Source organism: Macaca fascicularis, chromosome 9 (assembly GCF_037993035.2).
Source record: "Macaca fascicularis isolate 582-1 chromosome 9, T2T-MFA8v1.1".
NCBI lineage: Eukaryota > Metazoa > Chordata > Mammalia > Primates > Cercopithecidae > Macaca > Macaca fascicularis.
This window is the reverse complement of record NC_088383.1, coordinates 27,450,157-27,469,222: the sequence shown is the minus strand read 5'-3', so window position 1 is coordinate 27,469,222 and position 19,066 is coordinate 27,450,157. Positions and strand designations below refer to the sequence as shown.

General features: G+C 44.3%; 1 protein-coding gene across 8 annotated transcripts in view; it reads right to left on the bottom strand.

Annotated features, from left to right (window-relative positions):
• Positions 1-19,066, bottom strand: part of PDSS1 (decaprenyl diphosphate synthase subunit 1) — a 51,328-nt gene that overhangs the window by 9,828 nt on the left and 22,434 nt on the right. For 5 of the 8 annotated variants that reach the window (XM_005564831.4, XM_074001268.1, XM_074001267.1 and 2 more), the window contains 5 exons: positions 17,056-17,197; positions 13,222-13,333; positions 13,016-13,125; positions 1,893-1,973; positions 1,634-1,747 (listed from right to left, as the gene is read on the bottom strand). In XM_005564831.4, coding sequence (XP_005564888.1) covers positions 1,634-1,747; positions 1,893-1,973; positions 13,016-13,125; positions 13,222-13,333; positions 17,056-17,197 — 559 coding nt within the window. Of the gene's footprint in view, positions 1-1,522; positions 1,748-1,892; positions 1,974-13,011; positions 13,126-13,221; positions 13,334-17,055; positions 17,282-19,066 lie in introns of all 8 variants that reach the window. The other 3 variants (XR_012417543.1, XR_006700811.3, XM_065520433.1) reach the window with 3 other exon arrangements.

Genomic DNA, 19,066 nt, shown 5'->3' with positions numbered 1-19,066 from the left:
TTTTTACAAATACAGCAACCAAAACGTTTTCAGCGCCTTCTCCAGGGAGAGGCTTTTTCCTTCTATCCTGACAATCTTAGAGCCTAGGTAGAGGAATCTTTACCAAGCTAGCTGGATTTCAGCACACTCAGTCCATCTTACTGTCCTTCACTCATGTTTACTAACAAGCATCTGAGAAGTAATGTTCGCAGTTGTATAGGTGGAAGCCAGTGCCTCATTTTCTAATCCCCGGCATAGTATCTACACGGCTCAAACGTTCCTCACTCATGCCTCAATGTACAAAAGGGGGTTTTTAGAAATTTTTGTCAAAACTGGGCACATGTATGATGCTCCTTGATTTTCGGCTGGCAAGTAAGTCTCATTGGGAGAGAGGACCTATTTATAGCATATCTTTCACTTCTTACCTCAGCCTCCAAAGTCTGAGAGGATGGAAACCTTGTAATAATGAGGGCAGGTGTTCCTTCAAAGTGCCCTGACATCTCCATTCATAGCCCTAGCAAGCTGCCAAAGTAGCCTGGCCCAGCCACCCAGAACATCAGCCTCCCCTGGGAAGAATCACGCTGCCAATGGCTGTGCTAGATAGTGGGTGAAAGATAATCTTTCCTCTCTCCAATAGAAACCCACCAAAAGCAAGGGTCATGGTTTCTGTATCACAGTGGAATCACTGAATTCTATGGAGGACATGATTGACCTTTGTAAACGTGAAGACAGAATGAGGCAAAATCTCTGAAAGACCAAAAGTTACTATAAGTTTAGACCAAAGAGCTAATGTTGAATTTCATGGCACGGTGATGAACATCTTATTGCTTTGCTACATACCAAATTGAATACTACTAAGATGAAAATCTATTAACAAGATGTTCCAACACCAACTAATGTCTCACTTATTTCAAGTAACATTCAGTACAGCCACAAGCCATGTGGCCAGCGTTTAGAGGAGGCCGTGAGGATATCTGCTTTGTCAGTCGAGGGAACATCTTTGAAGCCTCCTAAGCCTTTCATTCACATTAAGGGGGACACGAGGGCAGCTGTACTGACTTCCTCACTTCTCAGTCCCTCGATCCGGAGAAAGAAGGAACTATGTGGGTCTACTGCACTCCACTGACTTCTTGACATTTTGAGGCAATGGCCGAAGTTCTAAGGCCTCTCTCAGAGCAGCAGAGTCTCATTAAACTTCTAAAACTGGAGAATTTCTTATGCTTGGAGGCCCCTGATGCTTCCTGTGCCTTTTAAGGGGCTCTGAGGACCACCAGAGTCCAGTCCTATAATCAACACTTGGAAACCGTTCACTTTGCCAGTGGCCAAAATATATGGAAATAATCACGATGCTACCTCAAATGCCTCTGGCACACCACAAGACACAAAGATCTTAAATAGGATCTTAGCTAATCCTCACAACCCCCCTGGGAGAAAGCTGATCTTCTCAATTTTACAGATAAGGAAACAGGCTTAGCAAGGTGAAATGACCAGCCCTAACATCTCACTCAGAGCCAGGATCAAAGGCAGACCTGTGATCTCTTACCTGAATGCCTTCCCATCGATTCCGTTATGCAACCTTCCCATCAGGTGTGTCGCGGGACATCAGTTCTGTGGGGCTATCAGTGGTGTGTCGAAGGGAGTTCGTAACACTTACCTGCTGACAGGCAAACAGGACAGGACCAGTGGCTAACCCGAGCTTCAGATCAGCTGATGTTGGTTTGCCCATCTGGTCAGAACATGAGGTGAAGTCCAACACATCATCTATTAGCTGGCAAAAGGAAAAATGGGATGTAAGGAGCACCGCCAGGCCAACATCGCTGCCATCGTTCCTACTATTTTGGCAATTCCACACTAGGGGAGAATGCTGACTGTATCACTGTGCCACCATTCTTACAAATAAAAAGCATACCAACCTGAAAAGCTATTCCTACATTTTTTCCGTACTGATAGGCGATCTCATGCACCACTGGGTCGGGACATCCTAGAACAGAGACCTGAAACAGAAAGAGCATTCTGAGATAAGCTGCTTCCAGGCAGCAGCACAGCAGCTGACCCCTGACTGAAGGAATTCCTTAAAATAGGAGGTAGCGGGGCTAGATTATACACAGTCCGGAGACGCTGACATCAGAGGGACACCAAGCATGTACAAAACCGCATTTCCAATCACAGAGTTTCGGCCTCAGATTGTGTCGTTAAATTCTAAGAAAATTCCCCTTCTCCAGCCCCTGCTTTCAGACAGGATAAGCAGCCTTTCCCACTGCTTAGGAAAAACGGAGCCACAGCTGGACTAATTCTGCTGGTAACAAGCTAAGTAAACCTTCCTGACATGCACAAGAAACAGACCCTCATCTGTGAAATACTGACTTCCAGCACTCGGCAAGCGAGCCCAATTACTGTTGGCTTTAATAATCTCCATCAATGTGTCCCTCATTTCAGGAAGAGATACTCATGTAATCACACACAATTTCCCCATCTGTAGTCCTTTTCATCATCTTTGGGAATTTCACCTGTTTCTGAATGCAGTTATTTCTTGCTTTGTCCATAAAAATCGTCTCAAGCCTCCTGCTTCAGACACAGATATCGCTTTTTTATTATCAGAAGGAACTTCACTGGTCCCACTGTTTCCACATTTCTCTCAAAAGGAGTTACTGTATAAAAACCCTTTTCCCTCCTCTCAGTGGGGGAGAAATAAGACTTCGGAAAGTCTTTTTAAAACTCCAAAAAGCTAGCTGGCACCGGCCACTGAAGTGCATTTCCCAGTGCCCTGCTAAGCATGTTAAGCAGGCCCAGCCACATTTTCAGAAAACAAAGCCTGGGTAAAACCAACACGGGGGAGGGGAGAGACGGTCTGTGTCTACCGGAGAGAGGTCTGTCTCTGCTCAATCTCCGTGAGAAAGCCAGCTGGAGCGCTGCAGTTAGCTGCCTTTCTGAAAGGCTCGCAGATGCTAGGAAACCCTGTCCCCTGACCTTCGGTCCTGCCTCTGTGGCTCTCCGGTCAGGGAGTGAACTTGGCTCAGGCATCCGTGTGGTGCAGCGCTGCAGGCTCTGCTGTGAGACTGTGGGGCTGCATTTGTGACCTTTACAAGTACCACGTGACGTCGGCATGTTACTGAACCTCTCTCGGCTTCAGCTTCCTCATCTGTACAATGTGGAAATCACAAGCACCTACCTTGTAGCGTTACTGTGAGAAACAGACATGATGCTGCATTTAAACCCTCAGTATAGTGCCTGGCGCCTGGTTAGAACTCAATGTGTGTTTGCTATTATTATCTCTTTTTAGAAATAGGATGTCACTCTGTTGCCCAAGCTGGGGTGCAGTGGTGCAATCACAGCTCACTGTAACCTTGAACTCCCAGGCTCAAGGGTTCCTTCCGCCTCAGTCTCCTGAGTAGCTGGGACTACAGGCACGTGCAACCACACCCAGCTAATTTTTAATTTTTTCGTAGAGATGGAGTCTCACCATGTTGTCTAGGCTGGCCTCAAAGTCCTGGGCTCATGATCCTCCCACCTCCACCTCCCAAAGCGTTGGGATTACCACCAGGTGTGAGCCACCACACCCTGCTGTTTGCCATTATTATGAATAATTGTCCTCCTCCTCATCCACTGGAACCAGAAATAGGAGCCTTGGCAGTGTCCACGCACCTCTGCCAACTGAAGCCAGGTCGCATAATGTCCTCAGCCTGAGAATGCTTTTTGACAACTTAATGAGGTCTGTTGACTATGTAGGGCTTGGGCATAAGTACATGGTAAAATTGCATGCACCATAAAGGGTCAGGTGGCCACGGACTTGAGTGAACAGTAACTGCTTTCAACAGCAAACCCCTTCCCGTGGGCAGGCACTGACCTCTGGGCAGTCAGGCAGGGCTCCTTTTTTCAACTAAAGAGTCTGGGAGACCACATGGGGGACAATTCAGAAACTTCTGAGAAGCTAAGATCAGCTTGGCTCAGAGGAGAGCATGGCAAGATCTGGGCAGCCTGGGATGTGCTGAGCTCAGGCCAGAATGATACTGGGAACCAAGATATTCCTAGATTGAAATCACTGAGAGTGAAGCAGTCTCCTGTAGTGAGATTAATGCTGTTTCCTCCACACAAAGCCATAGAGAATATAAACTTTCTTCCTGGAAAGTGAAAGATTTTCTAAAAATCCATTTCTTTTTTTGGAGACAGAGTCTCTCTGTCACTCAGGCTAGAGTGCAGCGGCACGATCTGGGCTCACTGTAATCTCCACCTCCCAGGTTTAAGCGAGTCTCCTGCCTCAGCCTCCATGCGCCACCATGCCCAGATAATTTTTGTGTCTAGTAGAGACGGGGTTTCACTAAGTTGGCCAGGCTGGTCTCAAACTCCTGACCTCAGGTGATCTGCTTGACTCAGCCTCCCAAAGTGCTAGGATTACAGGTGTGAGCCACCGCGCCCGGCCTAAAAATCTGTTAGTGAACATTTTAATGGAGTAAAATGTGTGGAGCACGTATGATGAGTACTTGGTATGATTTGAGCTAAACCTCACAATATCCCACAAATATGGATTATGTGGTTGGTGATGATAAAAGCTAACAATTCCTGAGTATCCACTATGTGCCAGGCACTGTTCTGAGAATTCTCACCTTTTAAGTCACTTATGAGGTTCGAGAAACTGAGGCACAGACGGTCCCAGGCATTACATGGCTCTGACATGCTGGAACCTGCATTTCATCCCAGATGGTCTGGCTCTAGGTACTGTTCTCTCCATCACTTTGCTGTGCTGCTTCTATGCTGGGCAATAAAATGGAACCTCCAAGAGGTCAAGGAACGTGTCCAAGTACGCACAAAGCTGCAGTCTGTCTGCACTGCCCCTCTACGCCCACACATGCTGACACAGAGGTTATTTAGTGGGCGGCTTCTGCCTGACACATGGCGAAGGGACATTACTGCTCAGATTTCAACTATCCCAGATTTCCCTGGGGTGGCATAAAGACCATGCCAGAGAGTCCTGCTTCCCCATCCCAGGTCAGGACTGTCTGGATCTGTGGCAGGAAAACAGAAAACAACTGCCACAAATTAGACACAACATGGCACAACATACAAGAAGGCAAAGAGGTACGCAGACTTGCGCTCAGCATCAGAGAGATGCCTCACATCTTTCCGGAAATGGGTGGAGCATGAAGAATGATTAAGTCAAAGAAAGTGGAGCTCGATCGACTGTTTTGTTTGAAGCAGATGCTGCAGCCAGGCTGTGTTGTGCATATGCACTTCTTTCTGGGGAACGTTCACACCTTGCATCACATCCTTACAAGCCTTGTCTCAACAAGATGGGGAAGGGCCGGGCGCAGTGGCTCACGCCTGTAATCCCAGCTACCTGGGAGGCTGAGCCAGGAGAATTGCTTGAACCTGGGAGGCGGAGGTTGCAGTGAGCCGAGATCGTGCCACTGCACTCCAGCCTGGGTGACAGAGTAAGACTCCGATAAATAAATAAATAAATAAATAAATGGCCCTTAAGCATCTGAAAAATGTTCCACTCACTCAGAAAGGAGAGATGTAAATTAAAAGTCCACCGCAATACATTCTCCTCTACTGGACTAGCAAAAACTCAAAAGTGTTATGGCACATTCAGTTAGTAAGGCTGTGGGAAAAGAGGTTCTGAAAAGCTGCTGGTGGAAACACATCTGGTACAGACCCAACAGAGGGAAATGTGGTGCTGCCTAACAAAACCATATGTGCAATTACCCCTAAATTCACCCTGCAGGCACTCCTCTCACAACACAAAAATAGGTTTATGCAAGGCCAGCCCTTGCAGTAGTGTTTGTAATTGCAAAACGAAACCTAAATGCCCATGTATAGAAGGTTGGTTGAACAAACCATGCTATGTCCACACAATGGGATCTGATACAGAAGCTTTAAAAAAAGTTTTAATTAATTATTATTATTAATTTTTTTGAGATGGGAGTCTTACTCTGTAGCCCACGCTGGAGTACAGTGACGTGATCTCGGCTCACTGCAAACTCCACCTCCCGGGTTCAAGCTATTCTTGTGCCTCAGCCTCCCAAATAGCTGGGATTACAGCCATATACCACCACAGCTGGCTAATTTTTGTACTTTTAGTAGAGACAGGGTTTCACCATGTTGGCCTCAAGTGATCTGCCTGCTTTGGCCTCCCGAAGTGCTGGGATTACAGGTGCGCACCACCACGCCCAGCTAATTTTTGTATTTTTAGTAGAGAACGGGTTTCACCATGTTGGCCCGGCTGCTCTTGAACTCCTGACCTCATGATTTGGCCACCTCAGCCTCCCAAAGTGCTGGGATTACAAGCATGAGTCACCATGCCCAGCCCTGACACGGCAGTTTTAAAAATGAGGAAGATCCTACAAACCAATGTGGAATCATTTTCCTAATAAACTGTTAAGAAATGCAAAGTAAAGCAGAGTAGTCTAGGGTACTACCTCTTCTGTAAGAAAGAAGGGAAGATTGGGCATACTTGTGGCTGCTTGTTTGTGCGAAATGAAACCCAGGAAGGAGGAACCAGAAACGAACAAGACTGCTTACCTACAAGGGGGCAGGGGAAGAGAACAGGGCAAAAGGGAGAGTTACTGTATTGCACAGTTCTGACTTTTGGAGCTAATTTTTCTTTTTCTTTTTTTAGACAGGGTCTCACTCTGTTGCCAGGCTAGAGTGCAGTGGTGTGATCATGGCTCACTGCAGCCTCAATCTCCCTGGGCTCAGGTGATCCGCCCACCTCAGCCTCCCAGGTAGCTGGGACTACAGGTGTGCACTACCACGCCCAGCTAATTTTTGTATTCCTGTAGAAAGAGGTTTCGCCATGTTGCCCAGGCTGGTCTCAAACTCCTGGGCTCAAGCAATCCGTCTGCCTTGGCCTCCCAAAGTGCTAGGATTACAGGCGTGAGCCACTGCGCCCGGCCACATTGTTTCAAACATTCAAAACAACAGCAACAATAACAAAACGCTCAAAACCAAAACCCGAAATCAGCAAGAATGAAAGGGAATCCCTAAAATGGAATAAAAATGAACCCAACTATTAACCCATTTATGCTGGAGGTTGCAAATTTTTTTGTGTGAAAAATCAGACCTTGGTAATGACATTGAGCAGTAGGATAGAAATAACTCCACAAGCTTAGCGTTCCAATAGTGGAACGCTAGCATAAATGGGTTAATATATTCCAAATAATAACATAACCACACTGATCCACAGAGAAAGGTAACTTTTGAACAGATAAACTTTGATTCTATTATCCTCAGGCCCAAGACAAAAGGAAAGGCAAATACTGGAGTCTAGCGACTGGGTTTGCTTTTCACAGAGATATGTATGAGTCATGAATCTGGAAACTCCTATGGTATATTCTTGGATTGTGCAAATAAATACACCGTGGAGAATAGGTGCCAGGTCTCTCATTGTTTGGGAAGTGAGTTACAAATATGGAAAGATGGAATCCTGGAATAAACCACAAATCCTGTGGTGTTAGATGGATTTAGAACTATCTGTTTGATACTTCATGGTTTTGAATAAGTGCGGATGGGTACAGAAAGATATACATGTATCTACCTACATTACATATAATACATACATGTATTTCCTAGCTCTGTCCATTGGGTGGGTCTAGAAACGGTGACACCCAATACTCAAATTCTGGTTTCTTAACACCATTTTCCACCAAAAGGAATGCGGGTTCCTTGGAGAACAGTGAATAACAGGGCTGAATATCTCCTGCCAGAAATGGGGTGCTGAAAAAACGATAGGAGGACACAGAACCAGATTAAAGGGCCTCCTCCATGGGCCATATGTTGGATAATTGAGTATTAAAATAAATAATGACAGTGTTATAATCTACAGAATAAAATAAGATGGCTGGGCGTAGTGACTCACGCCTGTAATCCCAGCACTTTGCGAGGCCAAGGTGGTGATCACTTGAGGCCAGGAGTTTGAGACCAGCCTGGGCAACATGGCAAAACCCCATCTCTACTAAAAATACAAAAAGTCAGCTGGGTATGGGGGCGGGCGCATGTAATCCCAGCTACTCGGGAGGCTGAGGTGGAGGATCACCTGAGCCCGGGAGGTGGAGGTTGCAGTGAACCGAGATTGCGCCACTGCACTACTCCAGCATGGGCAACAGAGTGATACCCTATCTCTAAAAAAAAAAAAAAAAAAAAGATACAGAATAAAATAAGAATCCAAGAGCCCATACAGTTAAGAGCTTCCTTAAATGGAATACCAACACTTCATTATTTTGAGAATGAAATAATAATAATAAAAAAACAATAGAATACCAGCTGTCTTGTAGAAGAGTGATATAGAAGAAATGATGAAAATAGAAAAACAGCCATTTGACAACCATCAGAATAATCTTTACATAATCTGAAAATACTTCACCCAAAATAGGTTAAAATAGTAATTTTAGATTGAAGAAACTGGCAGATGGTATCCTTTTTTTTTTTCTTTTTTTGAGATGGAGTTTCACTCTTGTTGACCAGGCCGGAGTGCAATGGTGCAATCTCAGCTCACTGCAACCTCCGCCTCCCGGGTTCAAGCAATCCTCCTGCATCAGCCTCCTGAGTAGCTGGGACTACAGGCATGTGCCACCATGCCCGGCTAATTTTTGTATTTTTAGTAGAGAAGGGGTTTCACCCACGTTGGCCAGGCTTGTCTCGAACTCTTGACCTCAGGTGATCCATCTGCCTCGGCCTCCCAAAGTGCTGGGATTACAGGTGCCCGCCACCATGCCCGGCTCATTTTTTGTATTTTTAGTAGAGACAGGGTTTTACCATGTTGGCCAGGCTGGTCTTGAACTCTTGACCTCAGGTGATCCGCCCACCTCGGCCTCCCAAAGTGCTGGGATTACAGGCATGAGCCACGGCGCCCGGCCCGACAGTATCCTAATCAAGTGATCCAGGCACACATCGCCGGTAGCAGGACAGAGAGACAGCACGTGCCTCCTGGTGTGAGGAGCTGAGGACGGCACCGCTCTTGTGGTATTCTTGCCAAACATTCATAACCTGGATCGAATCTTGAGAAATATCAGAGAAGCCCCACTGAGAGGCTCAACAACATAACTGGCCTGCACTCTTCCAAATACCAAGGTAAATGAGAGGCAAAGAAATACTGTTGTAGATGACAAGAGACTACAGAGTCATGACCCCTAAATGCAACGTGAGATCCCGGACTGGATGCTGGAACAGAAAAGTACGGTTTCCCTTTTGTTATAACGGTTCCCAAGTGGCAAGATCTGAATGAGGCCTACAGATAGATACGAATATTGTAAACAAAGAGGCCAGGTGTGGCATGTGGTGGTGGGCGCCTGTAATCCCAGTTACCCGAGAGGCTGAGGTGGGAGGATCACTTGAACCTGGGAGGTGGAGGTTGCAGTGAGGTAAGACTGTGCCACTGCGCTCCAGCCTGGTCAACAGAGCAAGACTCTGTCTCAAAAAAATGAATTAAATAAAAAAGAGTGTTCTGCTAACGTTACCCACAATATGCAATTCCGTAGTGGTACCGAAGGCTTTGAAAATCAAGTAATAGGAAGACAGCCCATTAATTCCAGGCCACAAGCTGCCCTGGAGAGAACAGAAATTCAGGAAAAAAAAAAAAGAGAGAGAGAGACAGATAAGGCAGGATTACCATACTCAGCTCTGGGTTCAAGTCCCGGCTCAGCTGCTGTCTGGCTGCACAACTGGACAGACCCCCTGACCTCTCAGGTCTCATTCCCACCAGATTTTCTGGCGAACAAGCCACAGTCTTCATCACTAAGCTACAAAATGTATTTTGCATGAGTATGTATGTAAATAAATAAGTCATCTTTTGATAATAACAAGAATTCTGCTTTTTTTTTTTTTTTTTTTGAGAGAGAGTCTCGCTCTGTTGCCCAGGCTGGAATGCAGTGGAGTGATTTTGGCTCACTGCAACCTCCACCTCCCGGGTTCAAGCGGTTTTCCTGCCTCAGCTTCCCAAGTAGCTGGGATCACAGGTGTGCACCACCACGCCCAGCTAATTTTTGTATTTTTAGTAGAGATGGGGTTTTGCCATGTTGGCCGGGCTGGTCTCGAAATCCTGGACTAAAGTGATCCACTCGCCCTGGCCTCCTTAAGTGTTGGGATTACAGGTGTGAGCCACCGTGCCTGGCCTAAAACGGATTCTATTTTAATATCAGTCAATCACAAAACAATCCCCATAGACAGCCCTCTCTTAGATGTTAATATTATTTTCACTAAAAAAAGGAGGGGAGACGAAGAAATGGCATCCTTAGTAGAATGCAGTTGGTAAGTTTCCCTCCAATTCTCAATACATTTTGCAATCCTGTTAGTTCTTCTTCTGTAATAATTCTGCTCTTTCAGTTCTCCTCCTCCCCTCTTTTTGGTGTGTCTAATTTGCTTTGCATGCATTTCTGTGGATCTCGCATGGCTTTGCATTTTAAATACCAAGAGTACATAAAAATAGCCATTTTGAATCCATAACACCTCTGGAATATTTCCACCCATAGGCACTTAAATATAGAAACTTTTATTCAAATAGCTCACACTATGATTTTGCTTTATTATTCTAAGAGCTCTGGAGTTTAGGAATAAATCACATGAAAAGGAGGTAGTGCTGGGACGATGCCAGCATGCCCCCTAGTGGGCAGCAGGAAACATTTCATTTTTAATAAGGGTCCAGCCACGTTAACATGTTCACTGTTCAGTTGCTAATCTTTGAAGAATGAATTGCATATCTTCATAAAAGAATTCCTGTGCATTATCTTTGGCTTCTTAAGCAGAGAACGGTGAGCATGAGGAAATCTCTCTATCACGACTCAGGTCCATTTCTTTGGACCATTTGTAAGATTCCATCACTGAGTGAATTTCTGTGCTAGCTCCAATTTGGTGCCGCCCCCTGTGCCTGTGGGATGTCTGCGTGGTGCACACAGTAAGTCTTGGTGTTTCCAATTCCAACAGTCTCACTACTACTAATGCTTGTAAGACTTTATTTTTTAAATATTATTTTTAAGTAGAGAGGGGATCTTGCTATGTTGCCTAGGTTGGTCTTGAACTTCTGGTCTCAAGCAAACCTTCCACCTCAGTCTCCCTAAATGCTGGGATTACAGGTGTGAGCCACCTCGCCTGGCCACGCTAATGCTTCTAAGTTTGCAGTCTCAAACTTGTGAAATTATCAATGGGCCTCACTTAACACATCCTCTTAAGGATAAATATTAATAAGTAATATTAAGGCATCCTAATGTGTTAAGAGGATGGATCCTGACCTTCAGGGAGATTTGGGCCATCAAGGGCACGATAATATATAAAGGATTACTGTAAAAGTGTTAGAACACCCATTTAAAATAGGCTATTCTCTTATTTAGTATCTTGTGTCTATACTTTCTTCCATCTCACTTAAAAAAAAAAAGACCCACATAATTTCTTGGAAATAAAAACATAATAGCCCTTTTAATAAAAAGACAAAAGTGGTCGAGACTGTGGCTGGCATGTTCTACATAATTCACATTCCTTAAAGTTTCCATTAAGTCTTTTTAGGAAGAAAAGATTGTCCTCATTTGTTTCTGGCTTGCAATTATACATTTCTTGACACTTTTCAAAACAGAGACACTAACAGCAAGAGACTTTTTCACCTGAGAGGTCTGAGCAAAAGCTCTCTTTACCTGTTAATTATCTTAGGAGTCTATCATGGCAGCAATTGACATGTGACCCTTACAAGTCTTCCTTATTTTGTGGCTGTAATCACATGGGAAGGTCATTTGTCCAGGTTTTATCTCTGTGTATCTGTCAGGCTTAGAGATGGGCAGAGAAACAATTCTTTGGAGAGACTGTTTCTCATTCTTGGACTAACAATGAATACCACATATTTGTCTACAGATTAAAGAAATTACTCATTAAAAAAAAAAATGTATACAAGCGTATGCACAGTGGAGGGAAGGCCAGGGAGAAAGCAAGGGGAGAAACAGTTATGGCTTATACTCACTTTGTACTCTGAAGAAATAGGACTTGTTTATATTTCATGTAAAATATTAGAAGGATTGGCCAGGCGCGATGGCTCATGCCTATAATCCCAGCACTCTGCGGGGCCAAGGTAGGTGGATCACTCGAGGCCAGGAGTTTGAGACCAGCCCGGCCAACATGGCAAAATCCCAACCCTAGGAAAAATACAAAAATTAGCCAGGCGTGATGGTGCACACCTGTGATCCCAGCTACTAGGGAAGCTGAGGCAGGACAATTGCCTGAACCTGGGAGGTGGAGGTTGCAGTGAGCCAAGATCACACCACTGCTTTGTAGCCTGGGCCACACAGCAAGACTCTGTCTCCAAAAAAAAAAAAAAAAAAAAGTATATAGAATGCTAGTACAATCTAATAGATATCTTTTCCTGGGTAAATATTATAGTAAAGAACAGAAATAGGCCGGGCGCGGTGGCTCAAGCCTGTAATCCCAGCACTTTGGGAGGCCGAGACGGGCGGATCACGAGGTCAGGAGATCGAGACCATCCTGGCTAACACAATGAAACCCCGTCTCTACTAAAAATACAAAAAAATTAGCCGGGCGTGGTGGCGGTGCCTGTAGTCCCAGCTACTTGGGAGACTGAGGCAGGAGAATGGTGGGAACCCGGGAGGCGGAGCTTGCAGTGAGCCGAGATCGCGCCACTGCACTCCAGCCTGGGCGACAGAGCGAGACTCGGCCTCAAAAAAAAAAAAAGAACAGAGCACTTCATTTTTAAAAGGTAAAGTATCAGAAAGAGTGTGTGTGACATCAATCATTAGAGAAATTACGGTAAATTGTTCAAAATGATACACAGTTTGGCAATTAGATTGGGGAAGGTGCAGGAAAGCTTATTTTGATTCAGTTCTTGGGAAGAAAAGATGAAAAGTTAACACCTGCATACCAAAAGAAGATAGCAAAAACGAAAACACAGCAGAAATCCTCTACTGTTTGGGGATGTCATTCTTTTCCTCCTTAACCTCTTGGGATTTTTGGATACTATTTTAAGATTCTTCACTGAATTATTTTCTAGGAGAATTAGCTCCCAAAAAAGAGCTATGAGGCTTTAACTTGAAGAAAGACAGAACGTACATACTGCTTTACAACTGTTGGCTATCAGGCTGGCAGTCTTCTTGAAGGTCTTCTCAAGGTAGTGTGCAAATCTTTCATTCTCATTTTCCTTTGACCCAAGCTGAAGAAATTCACCTATAAAGAAGGAAAAGAGTCATTTGAGAGGTGGTTTCATTGCCTAGCTACACACCAGGACTGAATAACAAAGAAGAAAAATCAGAATCAACGTACCACGCACCAAATCTTCAATAACTTGGGTTAAAATAGATATAACAGTTGTATTTCCAATTCGTGCCAGAGCTATAGATGCTGCAGAAAGAATTAAATCTCCAGCAAGAACAGCCTAGAAAAAGACAGGGGGAAAACAAAACGTTCAGAAAAATTTATCAAAGCAGTAGAGCCAACGATGAACCTGACTGGACGGGAGCTCCGTGGACGTGGGGGCTCATCTTGGATGCAGGTGTTTTTACCTTCCTCTTCCTCAACAGGAGTCCGTAACAATCAGCTACAGATTTGGACAGTGTTTGAACTGGATTGGCTCTCAGAGATGACCATGTCACTCTTCCCAGTTCGTAACAATCGGTTACAGATTTGGGACAGTGCTCGAACTGGACTGGCTCTCAGAGATGACCATGTCCATCTCCCCAGTTGACAGTTGAAGAAATCAATGCCTGGAGAGGGAGAGCAGTTTCACCCACCAGCCCCACCAAAATGCAGCTGCCTTCAGTTTCATTACACTGGATGTTCACTCTTCCCTTATGCCTTTCCACTTACTGTTCCTTCTGCTCAAAAAGTTCTGCCCCCTTCTTCACTGAGTGGACTTATTTGCATAATTAGTTCAGTTGCCACTTCTAAGAAGTCACCCCCGATCCCTAAGTCTGGTCAGATGCCTCCCTTTTGTGTGAGTACAACACCCGTACATGCTGCGACCATCACATCTTGCATACCAGTCAGTGATGCTCTAGTCTCTATACTCCCAGGTCAACGGGGAGGGTGGGGTGGAGCGGGAGCTCGGATTAGGAATCATCTCAGCTAGCACTGAGCACACCCCAGAGCATGGCACGAAACATGTTATTTTCAATGAAAATTAAACCAAAGAATTTTGGCTCCAAGTGAAATGCTTTTTGTACTATGTGACACTGCCCCTCACTCCCAGACACACACAAAAATTTTTTTCCATTGAACACTAAGCAACCAACATCTTTCCAGTCTTCTTGAGACTGTGATGGATGTCTACACTGTACTAGCAACTAGTTATAAATCACTGCATAAATAGTTGAATTATATGCTATAATGAAATACGTGCTATGTATATTAATTTGCATATTTAAAGATATATATGTTATGTTCAATTTTTTTTTTTTTTGAGAAAGAGTCTTGCTCTGCTGCCCAGGCTGAAGTACAGTGGCACGATCTCAGCTCACTGCGGACTCTGCCTCCTGGGTTCAAGCGATCCTTCCACCTCAGCCTCATGAGTAGCTGAGACTACAGGCGTATACCACCACGCCCAGGTAATTTTTGTATTTCGACTAGAGATGAGGTTTCACCATGTTGGCCAGGCTGGTCTCAAACTCCTGGCCTCAAGCAATCCAACTGCCTCAGCCTCCCAAAGTGCTAGGATTCCCAAAGTGCTAGGATTCCAGGCATGAGCCACCACGCCCGGCCGTTAAGTGTTATATTCTGTAGTAATTAGTCATAAAGGCTAGAGTTCACAGAATTTTCAACACACCTATTTTAGGTACTTATCGTCTTAGTTCTCTGGTATCTAAAATAGTGATGTTCAGTGTGTTTACCAATTAATCACCACTTTATGTAATATACATATTATGTAAGAGATCCTGATGTAAGTATATGCTTATAAAGTCATTTTACAAATTATGATATATAGGTACCCACTTATATTCTCCCACCCAGCCCCTACATCATTAGCAGCTCAGGGCTCAGGATCCATTGGCTTTTACTTCTTTCTTCTCCTGGCTGGGGGGATCCTAGAGACCAAAAGGTCCAGCATATGACATGGAAGCCACAGGACTGTGGACAGCCAGGGGTGGGAGTTAAAGGAAAGAAGAGATAGGAAGCCCAGGCCAGGCCTAACAAGGGCTCACCGAGAGGGCACAGTGTGTGTGGGTTTTTGTACCGGTAACGTAGCATTTGTGGGTCAGAGGCAGAAACAGGTAGGAACTGGCAAGTAGCCCTGTGCTAAGCAGATGGCTGTCAGAACTGAGAGAGGCAGGTGAGAGCAGCACATGTGTCCCTGGCCTGCTCTCAGAAAGAGGCCCCTAATGGCCGAGGCAGACACACAGGGGCTAGCCAAGGCGGAGACCATCATTTGTTCTCTTGATCCTCTTCCCCCACCCAAGGCTCCAAATAAGGCTTTAGGACTGGCCCTGCCTGAAAACAGACACAGCTGATTGCAGGGACGGGTCACAGAGTTACCCACGTCCTCTCCAAATCAAAACGCCATCTGCTTTTTCGGCCAACCTTCTGATGTACAGAATTTAGTCAACAGGATGTAAAGCCTTTCCATCTAAAATTTGAAATAAAAGGCATATAAATGAAATTGCAGGACTCCATTTCAAAACAAAGTCATTTATGTTCAAATAACATCAGCATGTGAAGATAATAATAAACATATATATGTGTGTATGTGTGTGTATGTGTGTGTGTGTATATCTTCTTTTAATACGGACAATAGGAATTAACCAGGAATACTATAAATCTGTGAAAGAAAAGGAGGTGAAGGTGGGGTAGTTCTAGTTGCACACACCTTTTTTTTTTTTTGAAATGGAGTCTCACTCTGTTGCCCAGGCTGGAGTGCAGTGGTGCAATCTCGGCTCACTGCAACCTCCTTCTCCCAGGTTCAAGTGATTCTCCTGCCTAAACCTCCTGAGTAGCTGGGATTACAGGCGCACGCTGGCTAATTTTTTTTGTTTTTTTAGTAGTGACAGGGTTTCGCCCTGTTGGCCAGGCTGGTCTCAAACTCCTGACCTCAGGTGATCCGCCCGCCTCAGCCTCCCAAAGTGCTGGGATTACAGGCGTGAGCCACTGTGCCTGGCCTGCACAAACTTTTTGTTTGCTCTTCAGTGGAGGCACGTGTGTGGTGATGGTGATGGATGCCTGTGCATTTTCATTCTCATCTGTTCAACTTTATTCTCATCCTTTAACCCAGAATCTATGCATCCTTAAACCAAAGTCCCTGTTTCTCATATTCCCAATGCTAATAATACAGAAATATGCTTTAATATATACATATACGAACTAAATCCAATTACAGAACTTCTATTTCAAAAGATAGAATTTTCATGGTAGAACAGTATCTCTGAGGTTTCTTTTTCCTTTTTTTTTTTTTAGTTTTGTTTGCTTTGACATTTATATGCAGCACTCAAACAAATGTTTAAAAAATTAAACTGAATCTGGGTAATCTAAGCCCAAAAGTAAAAGGTTTGATTCCTCATGAAATACACTTTTTGGATACCCATGAAAATCCCTTTCCTCATAACCAAAGGAATTCTATTAGAAATACTAAGTTTATTTTTCCATGGTATTTTTTATTATTTATTTATCAAATATCTGTATTATAGACAAGACATGAATACTTCTTTGAAATTCAGAAGACCATATTACATTTGAGCAAACGTATTTTTTTTTTTTTTTTTTTTTTTTTTTTTTTTTTTTTTTTGAGACGGAGTCTCGCTCTGTCGCCCAGGCTGGAGTGCAGTGGCGCGATCTCGGCTCACTGCAAGCTCTGCCTCCTGGGTTTACGCCATTCTCCTGCCTCAGCCTCCTGAGTAGCTGGGACTACAGGCGCCCACAACCGCGCCCGGCGAATTTTCTTGTATTTTTAGTAGAGACGGGGTTTCACCGTGTTAGCCAGGATGGTCTCGATCTCCTGACCTCGTGATCCGCCCGTCTCGGCCTCCCAAAGTGCTGGGATTACAGGCTTGAGCCACCGCGCCCGGCCTGAGCAAACGTATTTTTAATGAGACAAATCTGAGAAACAAATGCGGTCCAAAAAGCGTGTGATTCAGTAAGACAGATTTAAAAAAAAAAACAAAAAAACCATACCTTCTTTTCACCCCAGATCTTATTAACTGTGTGTTTTCCTCTTCGAGAACTTGCATCGTCAATAACGTCATCGTGAACCAGACTAGCAGTGTGGATCATTTCTGCAATTAAGGCTATGGTGCGCTGGCTGGCTTGCACATGTCTAATTAACAGAAAGCAATGCTTTTTTAACAGACGCCGCCTAGAACCTTCTCAGCAATCAGCTTGTGAAAACTGGACATCGGATCTAGGATAAAGAATGTTATTTCTCTAAGAGAAACAGTATAAAAACTTTGGCTTCACGATAGAGCCATTTCTATACATTTACAAACGTATGAGAAACCCTGCCACAACTACATTTTATGAATTCCGCATTAAAGAAGTAGAAATTGTACAATTAACCAAAAATGCAGTAAACGATCAGAAGTCTGGCTGATCTTATTGGGCTAAAGAATCATCTGTATGACAGTGTTCTTGGTCAGATGTTTAAGTCTGTAAGTTTACAATTAAATTTTGGGGTGGATAGGGAAGAGAGGCGAGAAGCATTTTTAAAAAGTATTTTAAAGACTCAACTGTCTCAATGTTCAAAGCTTTTAATACTGTCTTTTTTTTTTTTTTTGAGACAGGGTCTCGCTCTGTTGCTGAGGCTGGAGCGCAGTAGTGCCATCCTGGCTCACCACAACCTTCGCCTCCCAGGTTCAAGTGATTCTGCCACCTCAGCCTCCACGAGTAGCTGGGACTATAGGTACACACCACCCCACACAGCTAAATTTTATATTTTTAGTAGAGATGGGGTTTCACCACGTTGGCCGGGCTGGTCTCGCACTCCTGACCTCAAGTGATCCGCCCGCCTTGGCCTCCCAAAGTGCGGATTACAGGCCTCGTAATTACAGGCCACGGATTACCGCGGCCCGCGTAGTAATGTCTTAAATTAAACATTTAGTATGACAATCTCAGTAACCAACAGATGTTTGTAAAACTTTCTTCCAACTCACATTTAACCTTCTCATTAGAAATTTAAACTTTTATTTCCCAAATTTAACACAAACTATAGAATAAGTAGGCTCAAGAAGATAGTATGCAGATAGGAATTTTACAGTTCAGAGGGAATGTCCCCCATTTTATTTTAATCATTATTACCACCATCATCTACGGGAATTTTTATTTTTATTATTTATTTATGTATTTATTTATTTTTTGAGACAGAGTCTTGCTCTGTCACCCAGGCGCCCAGGCTGGAGTGCAGTGGCATGATCTTGGCTCACTGCAAGCTCCGCCTCCCGGGTTCACGCCATTCTCCTGCCTCAGCCTCCCGAGTAGCTGGGACTACAGGTGCCCGCCACCACGCCTGGCTAATTTTTTGTATTTTTAATAGGGGCAGGGTTTCACTGTGTTAGCCAGGATGGTCTTGATCTCCTGACCTTGTGATCTGCCCGCTTCGGCCTCCCAAAGTGCTGGGATTACAGGTGTGAGCCACTGCGCCTGGCCATCTATGGGAATTTTTAAAAACTAAATTTCAAGAAAATCAAATGGGGAAATAACCATTTGGAACCTAACACATATGCCTGATTTAAACACGCACTAACCAAATGTTGCACTTACTCCAAATGCTTATTTTCAAATATCATCAGGTTACATCTTACAGGGGAAAGAAGGTGGAGGGATTCTGAAATATGACTTTTTATTTAAAAATCGAATCTGAACATCTGCACAAGGTAATGCTCATTCCAATTCCTCAGACCCGGCAGAAAGCAATGAAAAATGAAGTATAACTACATAAAAGTGCTGGAATTCAACGATCGACACTAAATCAGCATGAGAAAACCTTTCGATCTTGCTTTACATATAATTTTACAATATGATGCCATGCTGGCTCGTCTTATCAGCAGCCTTGGAACTAAACCCTAGACCCTTCCAACTGCTCTCAGCCTGGAAATCGTGTCTACAGTGCTACTCATACTTTTTTTTTTTTTGAGATAGAGTTTCGCTCTTATTGCCCAGGCTGGAGTGCAATGGCATGATCTCGACTCAC